Source organism: Amia ocellicauda, chromosome 4, assembly GCF_036373705.1.
Source record: "Amia ocellicauda isolate fAmiCal2 chromosome 4, fAmiCal2.hap1, whole genome shotgun sequence".
Lineage (NCBI taxonomy): Eukaryota > Metazoa > Chordata > Actinopteri > Amiiformes > Amiidae > Amia > Amia ocellicauda.
Genome location: NC_089853.1, coordinates 30,368,109 through 30,391,452, shown reverse-complemented (window position 1 = coordinate 30,391,452; position 23,344 = coordinate 30,368,109). Strand labels below are relative to the sequence as shown.

Here is a 23,344-nt window from a genome sequence, read left to right as displayed (position 1 = left end):
ATATGTTAAATCAAAACATTTACTGATATCCCACAATTGAGGCTATTTTCATTCCATAAATACCAATGCAACCCCCTCACATCTGATCTGGGCATTCTTGAATTAAAATAGAGACAATCAGGAGCTGTGAAGTGAGGTTCATGTTACAGAAATAAAGAGTAGCCTGCCACTCCATAGAAACAAAATGGTTTGCAAGAAATTGAAAAAAAATATTATAATAAATTACAAAATAAAATATACCGCCAGGTCTTCTGTAGGATACAATTTCTCTGTTTTTATTCCGTTTGTAAAGAATCCCCTTTCCAATCTTGATGTGTATTATCTTCTTGTTTGAACTTGCTAAATAGTTTTACCAGGATGAAAGGAAGTTTAAGCGCTAAGGATATCAAATATTTGATGGCTGGTTCAGTTTAAGCCTGACTGAGTCTGGTATCAGTTGAAATGCCCCAGTCTGCACGAAACACTGCACCAGTTCTTGTTTTGTTTTCAGTTTGTGATAGAAACTCTGCAATTCTTTTAATAGGTAACCATTATTACACAGCTTTCCTGGGCAAGCACCCAGCATGCTTTAGTATTTTATTTATATATGCAAGCCTATAGAAAATGGTTCAGGTTCTACACTTGACCCTAATTTATACAGCCCAGCATCTTTGTCTATAAGGAACAGATCACTTTCCATATGATTTCAATCAAAACATCCAACTATCTAACCCAATTTGTATCTGCTTGTAGTCATTGGACTGTAATAATTTTCAGGGCAGATTTATTAGTTTACTTTACCGCCAGACTTTCCTTTTATTGGATTTGCATTGTATACTATACTTTCTAAAGGTATTCTGTCCTATAACATTTGGGTCCTGTCTAGAGGCCAACGTGCACATTTTCCACATGCAGATGTTCTATATACCACATCAGAATATTTCAATAAAACTTACCACTCAATGCAAATTAATCTTGGTATTCTTAGGTATATGTAACTCTTCACTTATTTATTTTTGTTGTTGTTGTTGCTTTGCACATCTGTTGTCATAGAGTTCATACAATTACTAAAAGCTTGGAATGTAATATGGTGGATCAAAGACATTTGTGTTTATACTTATATTGTGAATGTTAACCATGGTTAACCAAGGTTTTACCATGCATGTACTTTACCTTCTTGTGGTTTTCCATGGTTTGTGTCATGGCTTCCAATAACACTGTGTGCTCACTTAGCTTTCCCACACTTTACAATGTTTAGCCATGGCATACTTAAGTAATCTCTTATAAGGGTATTTCATTGCCTACCAGAGTCCGGACATCAGTGCTAAAGGACAGTTCTGGGATATAGCTTACAGCTGTAAGGGCAAAACAGACTGTGTCATATCATCTTATTATATTTTCTTCTAGCTCTCTACCAAAAGGACTGCAGCAGTCATGAAGGCCAAGGATAGGCTTACATCTAATTGTATATTTGGATATTTGTCTTTTGTCCTAATACATTTGGCTAAAAACAAGATATCATTTGTGAAATCCTGAGAAATAAATACATTTAAATACGGTATGGTAGGGAAGCACTAAACTCATTGATGGATTTACACTGCTCACGAGACACACTTTTTGTGCTGAATTCACCTTAATAAACAAACCAATGGAGAATAAACACAAAGGTCCAACCCCAGTGGGAAAGTAAATGGGGCTTCTGTGGGATTATTTTAGGGACTTATCTCATGGTGTCAGGGCCTGGCCACTTGGTGTGTTGTCTGTGCTGGAACTTACAGATCAAGGCAGGTGCACTTAGTGGAAGGCCATCCTAAAAATACCTCAAACAGGGAGGAACTCCAAGAAGCGGGAAGGATGAAATGAGACCTGGAGAGCTGAGGAGCAACGATCCATGTTCGAACAACAACCTCCCACCAAGCACTGAGACAATGGATTTCAGTAATTGTTGAACCATTTTAAAACAGGAACAAGTAAAATCCAGACCAACATTAAGGGAAACAAAATGGGGAGAAGCACATTTTGGGGGTAAAAATAAATTGCAGATAAATTATATAGTGCACCCCTACAGTGCAAAACAACGTAGGAAGTGTTCTTAATGAATATGTATACAAAAAATATATAGTGGCTATTTTAAATAAAGGACATATAGGATCGAGAGCTAAATAAACCATGTGCATCTATTAGGTAGCGTTTGGTGACTTGGCTTGTATTGTGTCAGTTGTGTGCATGTGCGACAGCTGTTTCGTGATGTCCCTCTTATAGCTGTCAGAGAACGGGGGACTGTTGAAATACTGAAGCACTTGTTTCTCCCAGAGAGACGAATTTGATAGATCCCACAGGTACTTATGAACTACCAGAGAAGTTTGACAAGCTTAATGATATACCATCATAGGAATACAACCATATCTTATGTTGTACAGATTAAGAACAACCCTCCGAGGGGCTGCTAACATGATTCTTTCCCTGACAGCCATGCATCACAGCACTCTCGACCATGGCTAATATAGCACCTCTCTAGAGTACAATAATTTAAGAAGGGATTTAATCACTTATACCCCGTTGCACCACTTATCACTCACTATGAATTTTGATTTGTGTTGCATTTTTTGCAGAGGGATTAAATGACTCTAACTGGAAATGACAAAAAAAAAAAAAAACGCATAATTGAAATAGTTCAATAAAGCAATACTACTTTAAAGATCATTTTAATTATTGAATACATAATAGACAATAAAACAATTAAGATCTGTATGAAACCACTTTTCAAGGCATCAGGCTTTTGGATTACAATTAAGCATGTTGTAGACACTTATGTTGATAACGATCGGCTACATGTATCAAACTGAAACAAATATTTTGTTGCCACTCATGCTCATCTGAAACTGTGTCCATGTTTTGTGCACCTTTATTTGCCTCATTATCCAAACACAAGCTGAGTGAAGGGAGTCTGTAATGTTATATCCTTCTGGGAAACATTTGCTTCTTCCTCCGGCGCTTCACTGTCTTCCCGAGGCAAGGTCTCTTGTGCGCTTCAACTTTTTCCAGTGTTAGAAATAGGAACAGACGTCTTAGTGGGGGTTGCCTGCTTGCCCATCAGATCCCATATATAGTCATATCAATGGTCAAATGTTTGGGAACAGCGAATCGCCTGACAGATCCATAAAAAAGATAGGGCACGGGGAAGGGACCAGAAGAAACCGTTTCCAAAAAAGTATTGGGTGTCCAAAGGAATTCATTCACCCCCCTGCGAAAGTACATATTTGAGAGGGTGCAGGCAGAAAGAGCTTGCACTCCAGCTTGGCGTTCGGTTCGGCACGGTCGCTCTAAGCCATCTCTCCTTCAGTTCAGTTTCTTTTGGAGCATTTTGTTCGGCCACACACAATAAACAGCCATGGATGCCATCAAGAAGAAGATGCAGATGCTCAAGCTCGACAAGGAAAACGCCTTGGACAGAGCTGAGCAAGCTGAAGCAGACAAGAAGGCAGCCGAGGACAGGAGCAAACAGGTCTGCTTTTTTTTTTTTTTTTTTTTAGTGGGGAGGAAAATAAAAGCAATAGATTTGCCCGAAATGCCAGTGTCACTGTTTCAGTGCAGTGAGACAGGGCTTAACGGATCACCTCTGCGATATGGATTAATAGCACGTTTCCCAGAAGATCGTCCATAATAAGGACCCTAATCAGACCGTGTGAATATGACACACATTCACTCTCTCATGCTGGGAATATATTGGAGGGATTTAAGAATGGAGACGCATTTAATCAGATACATTATTGTTGGGACGTTCCTGTACGCATTGGTTTAACCGTTGTATTTTAAAGGGTAATTATAATGCATGGTCTACATAGTGTAAATGAAATTGCTGTTTAAAGAGTTTAGTGTTCATGAATACGGAAAATGTGCATGTTTCAATGAGTACATAAAAGTACCTATGTTTGCATATTTTTTATTAGTGTAAAGTGATCGGATAATTGTATGTTACAGTAAAAATGAGATGTGCATGTATGGCCATTTAAACCAACCTCTCGTTTTACATACATATATAGTTAGAGGATGAAATAAGTCAATTGGAAAAGAAATTGCGAATTACCGAAGACGATAGAGATAAACTGCATGAGGAGTTCCAAGTGGCTGAAGAGAAACTGCTGAGCGCTGAAGAAGTCGCCACAAAGGTATGTGTCTCCCGGTGCAGCTCTTCCTAACTTCTCATCTCCCTTTCTCTGTCTGTCTGTCTGTCTGTCTGTCTGTCTGTCTGCCTGTGCCTCGGCGCTCCTGTGCGCCCTCACGCACTCTGTTTCCTGCTGCACACCACCTCTCTGAAATGACCCCCTAAACACATCAGCTCGAGGATGAGCTGGTAGCTCTGCAGAAGAAACTCAAGTCCACCGAGGATGAGTTGGACAAGTACTCCGAGGCCCTTAAAGATGCCCAGGAGAAACTGGAATTGGCCGAGAAGAAAGCTACCGATGTAAGTACAGGGGGGTCCCACGCAATGCACCACTGCTCTCCTTTCCAGCACAGCTTCACTTCAAAGCTCTCTAGATATGAGATGACAGTGTACCTGAGCCTTAGTGTTTCAATGCTCATCTCTGTTAGCCACAGGAAAACGAAACTGTAAGTCGAAACATCCATGAATGTGGAGATGGGTATTAGTCTACCTGTACCTTTTTCTTAATATTGGATTCTAGATTGTAGGCTACTGTATGCCAAATACCAATGCATGTTTTATTATTATTATTGATGATAATTCAATAATAATAATAATAATAATAATAATAATAATAATAATAAAAGTCCCCAATATTGGCACATAAGCTACAGAAGTAAAAAAAACAAACAGATGCTGTCATTTTGTATATTTGTCATGTGTATCACAGAGCACATTGGATAAACCTAACTTTTACTAAATTTATTTCAAGGATGCTTTGAATCTGTTCGCGTTATGTATTTATTTTGCAAACGGATACTCGAAAGCCTTTGACTTTTGTACATACTACTTCTAAAAAAAAAAAAAAATCAACCTCAGAAATAGAGAATCAAATCTGAAGATAAAATGTGCAACATCTGCACTCTTTCCGGAGTGCAAGCCGGTGGTTAAATATAGCTCAGTGCTTTATATGGTCAAGTTTGAGCTCGCTAGTTTGGGTTCTGCCCCCGATACGCTCTACAGCTTATTAAAGTCCCGACTGTGGACATTTGCAACATTTTGCCACTCTAAATTAAACAGCTATAACATATAACTCTTTGAGTTTAGTTAGCAGGTGTCAATTTACTATGACTGCTATTATTTTGAAGCAAATGACCCCATTATAATTAATTTATTCCACTGCCATTCAAAGTTTTATTGCATTTTGGGGGGATTTCCTAGCAGCACAAATCAAGGCAGGAATCATTTTCGTCTCGGCCTGCGCTGCATTTAACACAGTATTGCTGATTCTTGTTTGTGCTACGAATTAGGACAATGCAGCTTCAGATCCTTGCAATAATCACTGGCCAATTATATTTAGACGTGCAGGGTGAGACATAGTTTGGAAGCGCATACTCCATAAAAGGAAAACTATGCCAACTATTTATATACATATATCCGATGATAGACGCAAGAGGACGCGCTGCAGCAACTCAGCTCACCGAGCTCTCTGCTTCAGTTGCTATATTAGTATGTAAGCTTTAAAAAAAAATCATTTTAGAAAAAAAATGCAAAAGAACAATTTACAAATTACACATAGGATATGCACCATTTGGCTCCCACTTTGTCTAACCTTCAGTGGTTTTAATTCCTTCGTGAATGCAGTAAATTGGTCATTGTTCATTTCGCAGGCCACTCATACTGAGAACCATTAAATGTAGTCACTAATGTATTGTGTCTTGTTAAAAATAAGAAACAACTGTAGTCCGAAAATCATACCTGCATATTAGATTATTGCCTTTGAAGCTACACTGAAATAATACATTCCAGATGGCAAACTTCAGCACCAACGGGACTATAATTGACATTTTATTTCAAACATATTAATCTAGCTTAATACATATTTCCGGTAGTTGGAGGGATTTAATATATATATATATATATATCCTCTTAATGATATTCGCCAGCTATTCCTAGTAAGTTAGAAGTTTGCATAAGAAACCCAACTGCAGATTTTTCACATATGTAGGCTAGGTTGTTTTGCAAACTAAGTTAAGCAATGCACAATTCTAATACATTGTCCTCGTCCTACGAATTTTAATTGAATCACATGCAATGGATTAATTTTGTAATACAGGGTGAGCTGTGATGGTAGATACCCCGAGTGACGTCTCTATATATCCTCACTGCAGCGTCTCACTCGCTGCCTCTGAACCCTTCTGCATTGTCCCAGTTGTACCAGCAGGCGGCGCTCGATTTAAACTCATACCTTAGGAATGCGCCGCTGGAATGTTAATAACCAATCTAGGCGTGCCCACTTGTGTGACAATACCGAGACTCTCTTTTGGCAATTGAAGATGACATCACCCCATGCATTTGTTCTCAATGCTGCTAGCTAAGGAAATAAACGGTCCGAAAAAAACAAAGGGTTTCCATTGTCTTACAGGCTGGTGTGATGCTTGGCTATAAAAACAAGGTTACTTCCGGGGCTCGGCGCAGACGTCGCTGCGCGTCTCTCTAGTGCGGCACACCAGCACTGCGTTATACTACACGCTGGGGCTCGGGTTTAAGCAACCTACTGAAACCAACATATTTAAGCATCGCAAATCATGTCGGGGTTAACGTCGCTGGAAGCAGTCAAAAGGAAAATAAGATGCTTGCAAGAGCAGGCAGACGGTGCTGAAGAGAAAGCAGAAAGACTACAGAGAGAACTGGACGTGGAGAGAAAAGCCAGGGAGTCTGTAAGCTTTAAGTTCAATTACCAAAATCTGATTGTCTGAGAGGCCGGTGTGACCTGTATTGAAGTCTATTATTTAAGATGCAAGCTTCCGTTTTTCACGTTTTATTTCCTAGATCGTTTGTCATTGTGTTTATATCGGCCTTGATGTATTAATAATAATTATTATTCTAATAATATTGATTTCTTAGCAGGCGCCCTTATCCAGTAAAATAATGTAGCGCGTCAGCTCGGATTCGTTTACTAACCTGCCGTGCATTTACACCTGCGATGTTAGTGGATGAGAAATCCAGACATACTGCCAGGGAATACGTTTTGCACACCGTGAGTAATCACAGATTTAACTGCCCGCCTAGAAACCATTGAGTTGTCACAGGTGCAGCGCTACTGTAGCGGCCTATTGCCTCTGTAAGAAACCGTGTTGCGCGGCTCCTTTATTCCGCTCTCTTCCTCGTTGCACCATTGAGGGGAGACTTGCACCGACGGGCTCGTAGTGTGAAATCCAAGATGCCTGTCATCTTCTACATACAAAAATCATTCCGACCTACAAGTTCAGTTGGCACTTCTCACAGATGGTTATTTCTCGTGGTTGAGCTGAAAACATCCGTTCCACGAATCTCGATACAGACAACATTTTAAAACGGATGTAGATCTGTGACGATAGTAGGATTACTATTTAGCCTAATTGTTTTATATGCTGCCTAAAATTCTTGATGCATCAGTTTCAGGTTATTTTTAAGCCGATATAATCCATGATTTCCTGAACACGGTTTTAAAGCGTAATTTAAGAATTCCCTTTTAACCTTGATAGTGTATTGAAGGAGGCTCGACTTTCCTATCATAAAGGTGCAAGATTAAAACTTCAATATGGTATAGGCCGATGCATCCATAAGAACATTTGAAATGGTCTGGGTCAAATTGATTTCCTTGTAAATATCCAATGTGTTGCAGCATCAAACAATGAGATCTATTTCACTTCATCAAACCATTTCCAGCTGGAATCTGTTAGAGCAGTATGGGGCCTAGAAAGAATTTTAAAGGGCCCAATGTCTTGACACATCGGTCTGTTCCATGAAAATTAATCTAATTTGCAAGTTCAACTATCATAAATACTTAGTCTAATAAGCAAGTTCCTGCACTAAGGCTTAGGCATTAGGGAAGGGTTAATGGGCACCATTGATTGATTAGTAGCCCGAGTCAGGAGACTTGTGATGCACAAAAATACTATCTGTGAAGAGAAGGGCTGTCACTTAATGTCTTTTTCTTTACCTTATAAGGGCAATAAGTGTTTAGCAAAGCAGTGTTGCATGGTTAGAGCCGGGACGCTCAGCCAGCTCTTTCAGATTAAGCAGCAGTCAGTGAGACAGGAAATACAAGCTTGCACTTCATGTGCTAGTAGGATGCTTTTTTTTCCTTTCCCAGCACTGTGAACTACAAATAATCCAGAGGTTGAAAAGAAGGTGACAAGCTTTATAAGTTATAATGAATATAAAAAGTTATAATTACTGTTCTGCCTGGCTGGGGGAACTGCGTGTAGAGCAAACGACTTATAAAAACTATGGCCTAACACCACTCCTTTCTCTAAAACGGAACTCGTTTGTGGTTCCCCATATCTGTTTATAGAGACTTGTGGACTTTGCACTGTGAAATGCGTAGCTGACGAGCAGCGTAGAGCTGACCAAATACTGCCTCAGTGTGCTACACACACAGGTCGGCGCCTCCTGGGAAACAAAATGTTGCTTGTTCATTGTCAAATGTTTCTGTTAGCACTTATCACTGCTGTAGCTGTGCAGAGGCACAAGGGAAGTTTGAGCAGAGATCAAATACTCAAACTGTCAGTTCTGCATAACAACCATTAGGATTAACCAGAAGCCCCCTGCCCCTCGAAAAAGTAAAATCTTTCTAATTTGTTCATTCTGTGAGCTACATCTGTAAAAAATTACTAGAGAAGGAGGAAGACAACATTTTGTGGGCTTTCTTGAATTCAGTAGAACAAAAGTCTGAAATTCCTTTCTTTAATTTAAGGTCAATGTGCATTATATAATGCATGTGGTTATAATTTTCATTGGATGGTTGGACATCTGAAGCTGCTTTGGCTTACACTTTTATATTTTTATACACCAAGACAATTTAAAGGCAAATATCAGTGTGTCAGAACCGGTACATCTTATTTTATTTTAGTGGAAGAAGTCAATCTCCAGTTTGGTGTATGATGCATTTAAATAATTCTAAAAGGGCTAGTGTACCTTTGCATATATGTAAAAAACGCATGCATTAAGAATTGAATGGCTGGATAGACCTTTTGTCTGGAGAACGAAAAGTAAAAGCATTAATAGGTGTTCACTTGGACAAATGCGTAAATAAATAATGATCAAAAGCTTTTTATGGGAACTAGTCAGTGATTCAGGCCCAAGACTACACACGCTGCTTCTCTGTAATTCAATTTTGGAGAACTCCAAGTAGTAGGTCATATTTTGTGTTCTTTTTTCCACCTTAATGTGTCCAAGTCTGTAGATCTCACAGTAGCTTCAGACTATGCTCCATTAATTGACAGCCAGTTTCACATTAATATTTCCTCAGGGGTCTCATAATCAGGACCAGGGAGCTGCCCATTTGAGTCCATTAGCATTGTTGCCATTGCACAGAACATGCGGGTCTGTTTGCAGCTTAATAAAATCTCCAGGGCCTCCACCCTGCTCTGTAGTATAAATAACCGACCAGGCTGCATTGAGGGGCAAAGAGACATGGCTTTCTACATGCACTTTAACACCCTGATGCTATTAAATGCATTCTTCTTGATATAGTTTCATAGTTTGGATGATTTGTATAGTATTTATTACTCTAAACTTAGCTCTGAGAGTAGAGTTAAGCATATCACAGCTGTAACCAGATCATTATTAATCCCTTCCCATGAAGATAGGTTGGCAGATCCAGCATGGGAAGCTTTGTATATGTATATGATTTACATAGGCAACCATCCTCTCCCATCTGTGTTGTGTACTGTATTGTGTGTGTGTGTTTGTCTGTAAATGTGCAGCAGTTTGATGTGCTGGTCTCTTGTTTGTTTGGCCTAGGCTGAGGGTGATGTAGCTTCCCTGAACAGACGTATCCAGCTGGTTGAGGAGGAGTTGGATCGTGCACAGGAGCGTCTGGCAACAGCGCTGCAGAAGCTGGAGGAGGCCGAGAAGGCTGCTGATGAGAGCGAGAGGTGGGTAGTGTGTACAGGCCTACAGCACCGGTCTCCGGGGAGTGGGGGGTGCAGTGTCGGAGTGTGCTGCAGCTCTGTGAGTCTCAGTACAGTGCCATGTTTGCCAGCTGACCGTGTCGGAGCTGCAGTGCTCTGTGGTAGTGTCGTCTCTTCACTGTGGCTGCCGTGGGCGTCTCTTTGCTCACCAGTTTACTGAAGTGCGATATTCAGTGAGAGGTTTCGGTTCAAACACATGCTGCCACTTCCCCCCTAGCTGTCGTGCACGACGCAAAACCATAAACGAAACGATGAGACCAACGATGACATTTTTCTAATCGGACAAGACGACTCGTATCTTGAATGTCAGCTTTTTACTGACAGACCAAGGCTTATGTGCAGCGCTGTTGCTGTACAGAAAACCTAGTGGAAAACGGAACCGAATGAGGGGCATTTTAAGTCATGCGTGTCAGAATGCGAAAGTCTTGTGGTTTTGCATGAGATCAAGAGATCGAGAGAGAGATCGAGAGAGATCAAGAGAGAGAGAGAGAGATCGAGAGAGAGAGATGCATTGCAAGTCTGAACTTCTGTTCAAGACCAGCTGTAATTCAAATGATCTGTGAAGTAGCCTTTATTTTAAGGATCATGAAGTTCTGGGTAATTCTAGTAGAAACTAAAGGGCAGCTTTCAATCCGCACCATAGTGATGCTATTTACAGACATCAACAAAAGGAGATTGTTTGGAGGAACAACAAGACTCTGAATAAATTGTGATTCAGTAGGGCTGACCCTGTGTGTTTACTCCTTTGTTTCTTCCATAAACAGGCTTGCTGTGTAGAGCTGTCTGTGTCTAAACATAGTGAATTTGACCCTTTTAACACCGATTTTATGATTTTTCAGTTTTATTATGCATTACCAAAATCTATTTAGACGTCTCATTTCTGTTTTACATTACTCAAGACCCTCTCTGTTCTAAAGTGTTTTGAACGTTCTCCTTTGTAATTCAATGGGGGCAACTACTGAAATGTTGGTTACCAGTCCAACTTCCTGTGCTCTATGTAGTTACTTGACCTTGAACCGTATCCTTCAGAATGCTCTGAAATGCAAGGGTACGTGGCCTGGATTAGGGGTCGTTGTATGCGCGTGTGCTTCTACAGCAATCCTTAGTCTCCGATCTGATGCTAATGTGTGGTTCCTGCCCATTTCCTTGTCAGAGGCATGAAGGTCATTGAGAACAGGGCCCTGAAGGATGAGGAGAAGATGGAGCTGCAGGAGATCCAGCTGAAGGAAGCCAAGCACATTGCTGAGGAGGCTGACCGCAAATATGAAGAGGCAAGTTTGAGGGAGAAAGGATAAATTAACTTCTCTTGTCAGAAAAGCTTAAGACTATCCTCCCACTATATTTGAAAATGCTACAATTCAGGCAAACCACATCAATATGTTTTTCCATGTATGTATCCTTGCATCTCTTCTGATAAATCACTTCTTCGGTAAGCCATAATTTATGTAGCCTATTGATCTGTATTGTGAGGTCTGTTGTGTGCATTTATGTTCAGTTGCAGTACATTTTCACTGCCATTCGACTAGAGTTTTAATCGCTTTCCATTCCAGTTCAGTTCAGAGTAGTTTAAACGGGCAGGTTAAGGTGATTGATGCTTCACTGGGATATCCTAATGTTTGTTCTTTTGCTTTAACCAAAGGTTGCACGTAAGCTGGTGATCATTGAGGGTGATCTGGAGCGTACTGAGGAGCGTGCCGAGCTGTCAGAAGGGTAAGCGGTCTGCCTTTCACTAAATGAGAATGCTGTTTGGCTGTATTAACACGCATGTCTAAATCTTTCTCAGTGAAACAATATCCACTGTCTTTTCTAAAGCTAATGACATGATATAACGCAATTGAAGCGGCAAACCTTTCCTCCTACAGTGCATGTATGTTTTTAATTGCATGTCTTTCTTTGTTCTCTTGAATGGCCTTGCACGCCTGACATTCACTAACAGGCGGGTACGGCAATCAGAAGAAGAGCTGAGACTTTTGGACCACAGCTTAAAATCTTTAGTGGCTGCAGAAGCAAAGGTACTATAACTAACCCTTCCCATTTGTTTGACTGAATGGCCCCCACAGCCATTCACTTTGCTGAATGCGTCTTCTCCACTTTCTTCCCGCTTTCTCCTTGAGCCGTTTCACTCTTTGCAATAATCTCTACATGGACATAGGCCTCAAAGTTGCTCTGATTTCAGTAGGATTGCTGTTCGTTTAATACAGGTTAGTTCCAATTGGTACACAGTGGCCCTATAATGAAGTGCTTCAAATAAACCAAAGTCAATTCAAATGTAAAGAGAAATTGGGTTTGGTTAATAGTCCCAAAGGTATTTAGTCTTTTGGTTCGGTTTTCCAGTGCAATCCTACTGTTTTGCTACTTTGCGGCCCTTCCTTCTGGTTCCCTGTATCTTTTTATTCATTGTTTTTCTCCCCCCCCCCCCCCCCCCCCCCCCCTTTTTGCTGTCCCCGTCTTGCTTCTGTTTTCTTCGGTGTCTGGTCTCTTTCCACAACTTCCCTCTACACGGACCCCTTTTGTCCGTCTCCCTCCCTTCATCCAATCCCTTTCCTCCGTCCCCACCCTGTGTCTAAAACACCAGCAAATGTGCTGAGCTTGAGGAAGAGTTGAAAACTGTGACCAACAACCTGAAGTCACTGGAGGCACAGGCTGAGAAGGTAGGTCTGTGACCAACTTGGAAGGTTTTGCACGTGTCCCTGCAAAAGTTTATTCATTTGGTCCGGCTGTATATGTCAATATCAAGTAATTGATCGTTAGTTCAATTCCACAAGCATTTTGCCTCCATACACATGGCTATTATGGCTTAAGTATTAAGTCTTCCACATCCCTGCAGTTCATATGATCTTTGATTTATGATATTTCTGTAGGACTTGTAACTTCAGTTCTAGTTCCAAATGAAGGATTGCATTTTTGGTCCCCAATAATTATGGTTATTACAACAAGGAATATTTAGAATTTAGATTCAGAGTGAAATGTGTTCAATATTCTGGTAATGCAGATATAAGAAAACAAATTCTACATTTCAAGTGATGTTGTTTGGAAGGGCCCATCCTGTTTTTAATGACATGCGAATAAAGCAGGGCTGGGGAGGTGGCCTGGGGGTGTAAGTTGGTGTCAAATGGCATTGTTTTTGAAAGCCAATAGGCAAAATATCCTCTGCTCAGGGTTGTTGGCCAGTGGTTTGATGACTGGCTTGCATGTGTCCTCCTGTCTGTCTACAGTACTCACAGAAGGAAGACAAGTATGAAGAGGAGATCAAGGTCCTCACTGACAAACTGAAGGAGGTAAGTGCTGAGCAGCAGCCTGAAATACGGCTCTTCCTGTCTATACTTCTTGCCCATTTTGTGATGCTCTTGAGAGTTGAAAGACTGACTTGGCATCCCCTTTCCCTTGCAGGCTGAGACTCGTGCTGAGTTTGCTGAGAGATCAGTAGCCAAGCTTGAGAAGACCATTGATGACCTGGAAGGTATGACTTTACCAGTTTGTCCACTCTTCAGTCCAGTCAAATACCTGTACACTTGTTTTAAAGCAGTCTGCCACCATATGGGTCCATCATAAATGCACACCGGATTGTTCGAGCTGCATCTTCAAGCAGCCTAGACGAAAAGGCCAGTTCTTTATTTGCTTTACCTTTACTGTCCTTTGCTCCTAAATAACTCACTTTGCAGCTTCCCCATATTCACTTCATCTTTTCTTTGTAGCAGTTGTATTGTACTTAATCTCAATATAGACAGAATTACCTCTGTTGTATTCTGGTAAAAGGCTCCTTAATCTCCATGGTATGGCATTGTTGTATTGCGATGTGAGGGAAGAGTGTTTGCAGGTTAAATCTGGAAAGGTGAATTTGTAGTATCCAGTGATATTAATGTGTAATGCAGTAAATAGTGTTGCCGTGCAAACCTGTATAGAGTGCATAGTCTGTTTGATCAGGATTGTAATGTACAAAAGTGAGATGGGTAGGCTTGCAGTTGCATAATATCTAGTACTGGCACAGGTGACACAATACCGAACTGGTGACTTCTGTCCATTTGGTGATCTCATCTGTCACTTTTTTTTCCTCGTTAACTGGTTTACCCTTTTTGTTGTCATTTCTTTCCTTTTTCTCTACTTTCATGTTGGGTTGTCTGTCGCCTTTCTTGCTGTCGGACTGGGTGCTCTCTCGTTCCACACGCCATCCCCCTGATCTTTCCTCCCTCTTCATCTCCCTGCACTTCCACCTCTCCGCCTTGCACTGCAACCCCCCACTCAATAGATGAGTTGTATGCCCAGAAACTGAAGTACAAAGCCATCAGCGAGGAGCTGGACCACGCTCTCAACGACATGACTTCAATGTAAATCTCGATCTATTGTCTGCTTGTGCCTGTACCCTTCCCCCTTCCCCCTGGCCACTAGTCCCTCTTCCCTCCCTCATTCTGGTAACCCTTTCATTAACCCCTACTCTTCCCCTTAGCTCTCCTCCCTACACCCTGTTTATCCTCAAGTCATCTGCATCTTCTGTTTATACAATATGAAATGGACGAGTCTCTTGGGTTGTGGTATTAAAAGGCTCAACTTCCTTAGGTGTCTTAATGATTACAAAATTGTTTCATCGTATCCAATTCTCTGCATTAGTGCTGTGTGGCATATAGCATAATAAAACTAAGTAATACCTCAGATTGGGCCCCATTGTTTACCTACATCCAGTTGCTGCCATGGAGACCATTGTTTCCCTGATGCTAAACCCATAACCGTAATTTTCACACTCCTGCAGAAAAGTATTTCTTAATGAATATCTATCTGTACTGTGAAAAGGCAAGCTGTATTCTGTAACTCAATTGGCTCAAGGATACTGATTCAATTAATCTGACTCCAGGCTTCAGATCCATTCCTTGTATAAACATAATTTAGACATGGACTTCATTTTCGGACTTGTTTTGGAACAGTTTGAAGTGTATTTTCACTAACGCATCGAATTCCCATTTTATATTTTTACCCCTTTAGATAAATTTGACCGTCCCTCACAATGCATGCTTCGAGCTACTGCAGTAGTCCATCAGTGTATGCTGTGTGGACATAAGAAAATAATTTTCAATAAATGTCTCCCTGGGTTTTTGTTTTTGAGTGTGGTGTTTCTCCGGTTTTTCCTCGTGTCACGGTTGTTCAGAATTAGGTTGTGGTGTCTTTCCTACTAACCTATTCCTACTTCAACCCTGAATAGTCCAGAATTCAGGGTGAATGTAGTTCACTATGTGTTCTTGTTGAATGGGTCATGTTTTCCTTTTTGACTTGTGTGAACTCTGTACATCAACCAACTCCTAACCAATAGAATAGTGGATCTTGAATTGGTGAATTTAATCCTTTCTTATGAAGTCTGATGAGCACCGTTTTCTGGAAAGTGGCATGATTGTCCATGATCCATAGAGGAGTAAATTGTAATCTTAATTTTTATTTATAGACTGTGATAGTTTTGTATGTAGAGGAGGAAACAGTGCTCTTCACAATTCATTGAACAATGAATGAATGAGTGACTTGCGTTTTTAAAGATTGGTCCAGTACAAATCTGTAGTCTATGATTTGAAAAGAGGTTACAGTATTGGTGGCCTATACGATATATGTAGCTGTCATCCACCTTGGTTCTGTTGCGTGATTTGCTTGCTTGCTTGCTCTTTTTTTTTTTTTGCATTTGGTTTTTCCTCTGCTATTCCATCATGCTCTATCTACCCTTTTGTTTTCAAACAGATAAATTGTTTACTCTGCATCGCAACAAAGACGTCTCCTGCCGGCTGAGTAGCCTTCATTCTGCGCTCTCCAGCATTTCTCAATTTCTTAACCCTTCTGTCTTTGCTTTTCCTCATTTTAACACCCAGTGTCAGAACTTGGCCGCCATTGTCATGTATTCCATCTCTTGTACAGAACCTTTGAATTCATTTGCTCTATGTAAAATAAACTTCCTTCCATCTATGTAAGCTATACCTTTCTTTCCATTTCCTTTTAGTTTTGTTTTTGTTAATTCTATGTGCTTAATTTATTGTCGAGTGGCTTTAATAAAGCTAAGCGCCGCTTTCTGACTCTTGAGGGACCTTTTTCTTTTATTTTTGTCAGCCATTTACAATACCAGTATATTGACTTGCATTGCGTGTAGTACAAGTGATCAGCCATCAAGGAAGTCCATTTGAATATTGTTGCCCCCTGGGCAGCCAGGCGCTGTAGAATTCCAGTTTGTTTGCATTTGACATTTGGCTCAGTGTGAAACTGAGTGATAACCCAGGAACATGTCAGATTTCATAACCTGTTTCAGGCTGTCAGTTTTTTTTTTTTTTAAATAGCCTTTTAACTGCAACATTTCAGTTACTGAAGAGCAATGTGGTATTGCTTATAAATATGTAAATGCGGAGTTCCACTGTACTGATCTGCTGATGTCACAGGTCACTATTTCCAGGAGTGACCTGAATTCTGGACACCCTGAATGCAAATTTATATTTTTGGTAATCCGTAAGTAAAAACGATTGATCTTCCTTATTCTCTACTACAGATTAAATGAACCACTAGAGCAGGGATGACCAACCCTGGTCCTGTGGGGCCACAGTGCATTATTTTGTTTTATTCAGATTAATTGCTTCATCTGGCCATATTTGGTCTTAATGACTTGGTCAACATTTTCATGCGTATCCAATGATTTTATGATTGAGAGATCTATTAAACCTGCAGGATTGCAGCTCTCCGGGAACATGGTTGGCCTCTCCAACACTAGAGTGCAGAACTTTCCCAAAATGCTCAATGTAATTGAAAGAAAAGTAGGATTTGTGTTCAAAATGTTCATTGCAAAGCTTCTAGAGATCAAGGTCTATGACATCAGCAGAGTAGTCTCAGGTGAAACTGTGGAGGGTAGCAGTTATGACTGATGTATTTGCACATTTATAAATAATGCAAATTTGCATCCCAGAATCCAAAAAAATGCAATGATCTTGATACAAACTGGGAAACTGTTTTTAATATTAATTTGATCATATTGTGTCATGACCAAACGTTTAGTTCTAAAATGCGCATAGATTTTTAATATCATGCGAGTCAAAGATGACTGATGGCTTTCAGTGTTGCTCAGCAGATAATGCAGCATTGTCTACAATTATAGGCTTGCATCAAGGCTTTCCCATCAATATTTTATAAAGTTTTATTTATTTAAATGTGAATGGAGTTCTTTGGAATAAGAGCAATCTGACAATGTATTGGCTACCAGTTCTGGATAACTTCCTCCTCCCCCAAGTAATGGCAGCCATGGTAACTACAACTCAATGTGTCCTGCTGCTTATCAGCACTGTTACGAAACAAATTGTAAACAAATTAAGATGAAACTTAAAAAGTTACATTATCCACAAGATCACTTCATGTCAGGAAGGGGTTGACCATTGTATTCTATATAAAATGTAGTTTGTACATGCAGACAAACCTTTAATTAGACAGCCAATTCATATTTAAATACCAAACGTTGCATCCGTGATTAGTCCTTTCATGATTTGGTCAAACTCAAATGGGTTTTGGATTATAAATCGGAGCACTTCAGTCACCAGTCTGCAACCTTTTGGCCTGTACAGGTTGACTGATCAATTCACATTAGGTGTGAAAGTGTATTTGCATATAAGCGGCTCAAATCTCTGGCAAGCATTGGAATCGCATGATTGTAGTATGATCAAATGTAGTACAAAGCATTTTCAATCTGTTCTTGAATCCTACTTTAGGATTATATACCGTTACCTGCTGTATTGTAGGTACTTTCTTGCATACATTGTAACTCCAGAAAAAGGAAGGTTTTCTACTTTCATCTGGGTATTTCATTTAATTCATGGCCTTCTAATATTTATAGTTGATTGACAATTGCAGGGTATAATGTCTTGCATTTCGTAATACTTAAGACAGGACATTCAATTTAAAATGTACATTTTTTCCCTTAACTTGATATTCATATCCTTCTGTAAGTGACTATAGTCATATTGAATTATCTTCCCCTCAGTATATTATAGCAGATAAGTACAGTGGTGCAGTTGTAAACCCCAGAGAAGTCTATTGCTTAATTTAAACTGGCTCTTACTGTCCGAATGAGATGGTTAACAGTTATACTATCTTGAGGTTTCACTTGCTATGTGTTTTTAACGTTGTACAGATAGTCTTGTAATACTTTCATACTTCATTCAGAATGCAGGTTTTGTTTTTTTGGCTGTGCCAATATGTCGGCTAAAACCATTAACTATAGTACAGTTGTTCATTCATCTAAGCACAGTACTACAATTCAGATTAAAGCAGTCAGCAGGCTAAAATGACTAATCACCTTTTGGCATACCATGGTGTGTGTAGTGACTACTTCTGAAGTACATTTGTTTTTCTTCCTTAAGTTTAGATGTGTCCAATACCAAAAGTATATACTCCCAGGAAGCTAAAGTACAGCTCAACCACTAACTAAAAGTGTGTAATACCAAGGCAACTATTGATATTTCATATACATTTAAAAAGCACTACATTATCCAGAAGCATACCTAATAATCCATACTACTCGAAACAAAAAGGTGCTGAATAAAAATTGATTCAGTATTTTATTGAACAGCCCTGCAACTTTTGCAACTTCTGTTAAAGTACAGATGTTATACTTTACATAACCTGTTGCTGCAAGACATTATGGTTAAAGGGAGATTTTTTTTTATAGGCCTTACCATAACTCAGTTTTCTGACTCCAGGTTGCAAAAATAGCACTAGTCATTAGTAGACTGTTCCTTAGCTTGTAGAATAAACATACTGGCACTTTTCAAATGCAGTAAAACCAATTGTGAAGAGATGAGTTAAAATACATTTTGAAATAGTTTTCTATTTTGGGGAAGGGTGAGCTAAGGGGAAATGGCATTATAAACGGGGAAGTGGTACAATGAGATGTATTGTAGTCAGATTGAGAATTTAACTAAAGATGCAGTATTTTCTTAATATTTTTGAGGTTTCTTTAGAGTACTGCAGTCTGCTTCAACAGGACTAATCTATACTATGTTGGCTTTCATCATTATCATTGTTCTAATAAAAAGCAAAAAGTGCTAAATTGGGAAAAACACATAATGTATATACCACAACGTGCGTGTGTTATTATGTAGGCAATACCAGAACCAGTTTTCGTATTGGAATATTCCTCATGACTTGGCATTACATCATGATCTCAACTCTCAACTATAATGGTTGAATGCAAATATCTGCTAGCTCTGAATATTTCACAAGCTTCAATCTGAAAAAGGATTCCTGGGTAATTAGCGACTGCCACTCCCTGGTCCAACTGTTAATCCGATTACTTTCTCAGGGTGATCTGTTCAAGTAAGGAGAAAAAAACGTTTAATAACCTAAACGGTTGCACACAAGGAATGGCACATCTGCTGCCAAAGCAAATTAGTGACATCATCTTGGGAGAGTCCAGTTTGGTTCCACAATTCCCTCTTTACAAATTGCCTATGAAACTCGGAACTGCAAAGGTCAGACTTGTTTAACCAATCACACTTGAGTGGACTGCTTCCCCTACTGTATGTGAAAAAGGTACAGTATAAACTGATGTGCGTTTTCTGAGTGAAATCCTAACCGCATTGGCATTTTTTTGTTCCCTTCTTTTTCTATGCTTAACACTGCACTGTTTTCTCTTTCTCTCTCTCTCTCTCCGTTTTCCTTAACCTGCTTTCCGACTGTCCAGATCGCCTCTACCAACAACTTGAGAAAAACCGCCTTCTTACTAATGAACTAAGGCTGGCCTTAAATGAGGATTGAATGTAGTCTGGTTTTTTTTTTTTTTTTTTTTTTTTTAACCATTTACCATTGTAATGCTTCTGAAGTGTGGCTAGTGGTGTGCAAGAAAAACATGCATATTGTTTCTTGGATGCAAAGAATTAATGCAGGAGTTACATTTAACATAACTAACCAAAAATGACATATTTAAGAGGTGGGGATGGTCACTGTAATGTGTTCTTAAGAACGAGGGTTACCAATCCCCTCCCCCCAAAATAATATGTAAATGTATACATGTATATTTTACAAGTAATTTAATGCATGCCTGAATCTTAACCTTTTAAGTGAAATTGAAAAGTCCAGTGCATTTCATACTGTATAGAAGACTGTGACTGCACTAGAACAGATTTGGATTTTGTTGCAATTGCAAATATGTTCTGCTTCAATAATGCTTGCATGCAGGATTTCACTGTACAGTGTAATGAACTAGACTATGGCTGTGTGTTTAATTTGTTTTATTTTTGTCGAGGTTATCTGTAGTTTTTCATGACTCTGTGGATAGTTAAAGACCGTGCTGTGGAGTGTGGTGCTCTTAAACCTGACTGAAAGCTTGTGCTGTGTGATGTTGACTCTTGTCAGAGGTGATCTGTCCTGATTTTAATATTTTTATTTGGTACTCTAACAGAGAAACTTGCACATGCTAAGGAAGAAAACCTCAATATGCACCAGATGTTGGATCAGACTCTACTGGAACTAAATAACATGTGAAAGGCTTGTTTTATGCCCACCTTTTTACTTGCACCTCGCTTGCCATGACCCTCCCTCCATTCCCTATCTCCTTGCTGGAAAAGAAATAACCATAAGAAGCTTTACATTTGCACCGTCCTGCTTTCATTGGAGCTCAACGAAGGAACAAGCCTGGGGATAGGACCAACTGCTCCTTGGCAAGCCGAATACAAGAAACACTAGTATTGATACGAACTGATTTTCTAATTTTAATGATGTCTACATTTTGTAAGGAGTTTTGAGAAGTCATCGCATGGAAAAAAAAAAATTCTAAATAAAATAATTCTATTCATCAATCCAGAATGGTACATTCCGATTTGTTTTGTATATCGCTAGTTTTACAATATGAATTTTCCTTTGTAAATTTGTCTCAATGTTGCTGTCAAGATGTGCATGTCTGCTTTGAAGCCAATTCCTGATGAAAGCCAAGGTTTTGTAAAAGCTTTTTTTTTTGTATGTCTCTGTTTTGTGTGTGTATACATTGGAGAAAACCGTTCATGTGTATACTGGTGCTACTGTGAATGAAAAGAACATGTAAAGCTTCAGATAATTTTTACATTGCATATGCAATACGAATGAAATATTTTTTTACATTGGCTATTTTCTGAATAGCTGAGTGCCAATATTTAGTTAAGGTTAGAAAGGGATTCACACTCCAGTACATTTTTTTTTTTTTTAAATTTTAAACCTGAAACTCATTACAAAATGTATGACAGCATTTAGCTTAAAAAATGCATATTTTGTTTTTATGTTTAAACCTAAGGTTCAAAAGTTCAATAATTTTACCTTGGGGGAAAATTATTGACTTTGGTTTCATTATGGACATCAATTTGGTAGTGCCTCACTTATTTTACACTTTATTTTGAGAGGTTTTAAATATAAACCTTATATAAAATGTATAAATGTAATAAATATAAAATAAAACCTCACCGTTTTTTGAAGTTTTGTAGAATGTGTTTGTTTTTGTTTTTAAGTCCTACATGAAATCCAAAAGATGCACTTCTATGACTTCCCCATTTGAAGACCATAGAAATCTATTGTAAAATTTACATTCCAGCAGTTCATGGTTTCATGACATTGAATATAAAGCTGATCAGGCACCTTTTTTGTAAGTGTAAACATCATGGTTAACATTTTAAAGTGTAATTTTAAATCCTTCTCTTCTCAATACATTTGTTTGCCCAATAATGAGAAATCACAAAAAATTGTATGATCACAGTAGCATTAATTAGAAGTTTGTGAGGGTGATCTGTAGTATAGGGGCACAGAAGTGGCCTCTATAATTGCTTAATTTGCCCATTGCTTTATTTTGCACTATTGTATGATCACAAGTTTTCATCCAAAGGAAGGGTTAACAAACTTCAATTAAAATGTTAATGACCAGCCCCCCCTCCCCCAATGTGTTAATTGGGTAATTATACATGGTGAATTTGGTCACATGAACTTTTAGCCCTTGGAACATCCAAATACTTTACAAACAATTTCATATTACAGGAAACAGACTTTCAGCTAAATGCTTAGTGCTGTAGGGCAAATGGCAAAGTGCCCAGGAGGCAACATTATTACATTTCCAATTTGCTTGTGCTTGCTAAGGCCTAGCTTTCAAGGGCTGGAAAAATGTCTGTCACGAGTGTGCTTATGGATTACTTCAGCTCACTGGATCAGGGTTTAAAAGCCAGAATAAAACTCTTGGCCTTTTAGAAACAATCTAGTCATGCTTTCTACTGAACTTGTATTGTTTGGTTTCTGATTTTTTTTATTTGTGAATTCTTTTAATTGATCTGAATAAGATATGAACACAATCTCAAAAGATTATACCTTTTCTGGGGGAAAGGGACTTAAACATACAAGCAGTTTGTCTCACAAGTTGCATAAAACATTGATGGGGGGTATTGTTTTGTCTCTGTGAAGAATATTTGAAAGCATGATTAAAATACAGATAGTTGAAAGTATTCACACCCTTGAATTGAAACTATCTGATTCAGGGATTTAATTAGTTGACAAAATATTTTCCATTACAGTATACTTCTTTATCAGTTATATGTTTTCAGAGTTTGTTGTACACTGATTCAGCCTAGAGAAAACAAAAGATTCCAGCTGAACTAAGGTAAGACATAATTAATCACCAACGCTTGCAAATCGAGGGTGTGCAGAATTTGTACTACAACTGTAAAAATGTGTGTTAGAAATAAAATGTGTAAGAGCAAATTCCATCCTTACTACTGTAGTCTGAAGAAGCTAGTTACAGAGTTGGGTTTGCAATTGCAGTGGTACATATGTTAAATTGTCAAAAAGGGTTATGAAAAGCTGTATAAAATACACTAAATTTAAAGGTGCATTCAAAGCATCACACTGAATGAGTGCAAAGACTACATCAATTAAAAGCACATCATACTTTGGTTTATATACAGAAAAATTCTTGGCTTGGACTATCAAATGTTATTTAAGGTAGGGTAATTCAAGACTAGTGCTAATCGAAGTCTGTGAAACCACTCACCTGTGTTTTAGTGTCAGTCTGTTTCGCTGTTAATGTATGAAGCAATTCCAAACTCTTTCTGTATAAAATCCACAGTACGATGTGAATTTAATTTCTGGAGTCTTCAGTGTGATGCTTAGAATGCACCTTAAACTTTAGAGTATTTTATACAGCTATATATAACCCTTATTGACATTTTACCAATATGTAACACTGTAATTGCAAACCCATGCAAATGTTTCTAGATTGGAGTGCTAGAATCAAGAGAGATTCTTATTTTATAGT

At 39.0% G+C, this 23,344-nt stretch overlaps 1 protein-coding gene across 7 annotated transcripts; it reads left to right on the top strand.

Moving 5' to 3' along the window:
* The first annotated feature begins 3,262 nt into the window (after positions 1-3,262).
* On the top strand, positions 3,263-21,524 carry tpm1 (tropomyosin 1 (alpha)). 7 transcript variants are annotated; one of them, XM_066701848.1, is made up of 10 exons: positions 3,264-3,484; positions 4,319-4,444; positions 9,914-10,047; positions 11,237-11,354; positions 11,723-11,793; positions 12,659-12,734; positions 13,299-13,361; positions 13,474-13,543; positions 14,330-14,408; positions 15,796-16,017. In XM_066701848.1, the coding sequence occupies exons 1-10, from the start codon at positions 3,371-3,373 to the stop codon at positions 15,797-15,799; spliced, it is 855 nt and encodes a 284-aa protein (XP_066557945.1). In that variant the 5' UTR covers positions 3,264-3,370; the 3' UTR covers positions 15,800-16,017. The 7 variants fall into 7 exon arrangements, with proteins under 7 accessions (XP_066557950.1, XP_066557945.1, XP_066557947.1 ...); XM_066701850.1 differs by lacking the exon at positions 4,319-4,444 and adding an exon at positions 4,023-4,148; XM_066701853.1 differs by lacking the exons at positions 4,319-4,444; positions 14,330-14,408; positions 15,796-16,017 and adding exons at positions 4,023-4,148; positions 20,483-21,524 and having other exon boundaries at positions 3,263-3,484.
* The last annotated feature ends 1,820 nt before the right edge of the window (positions 21,525-23,344 follow it).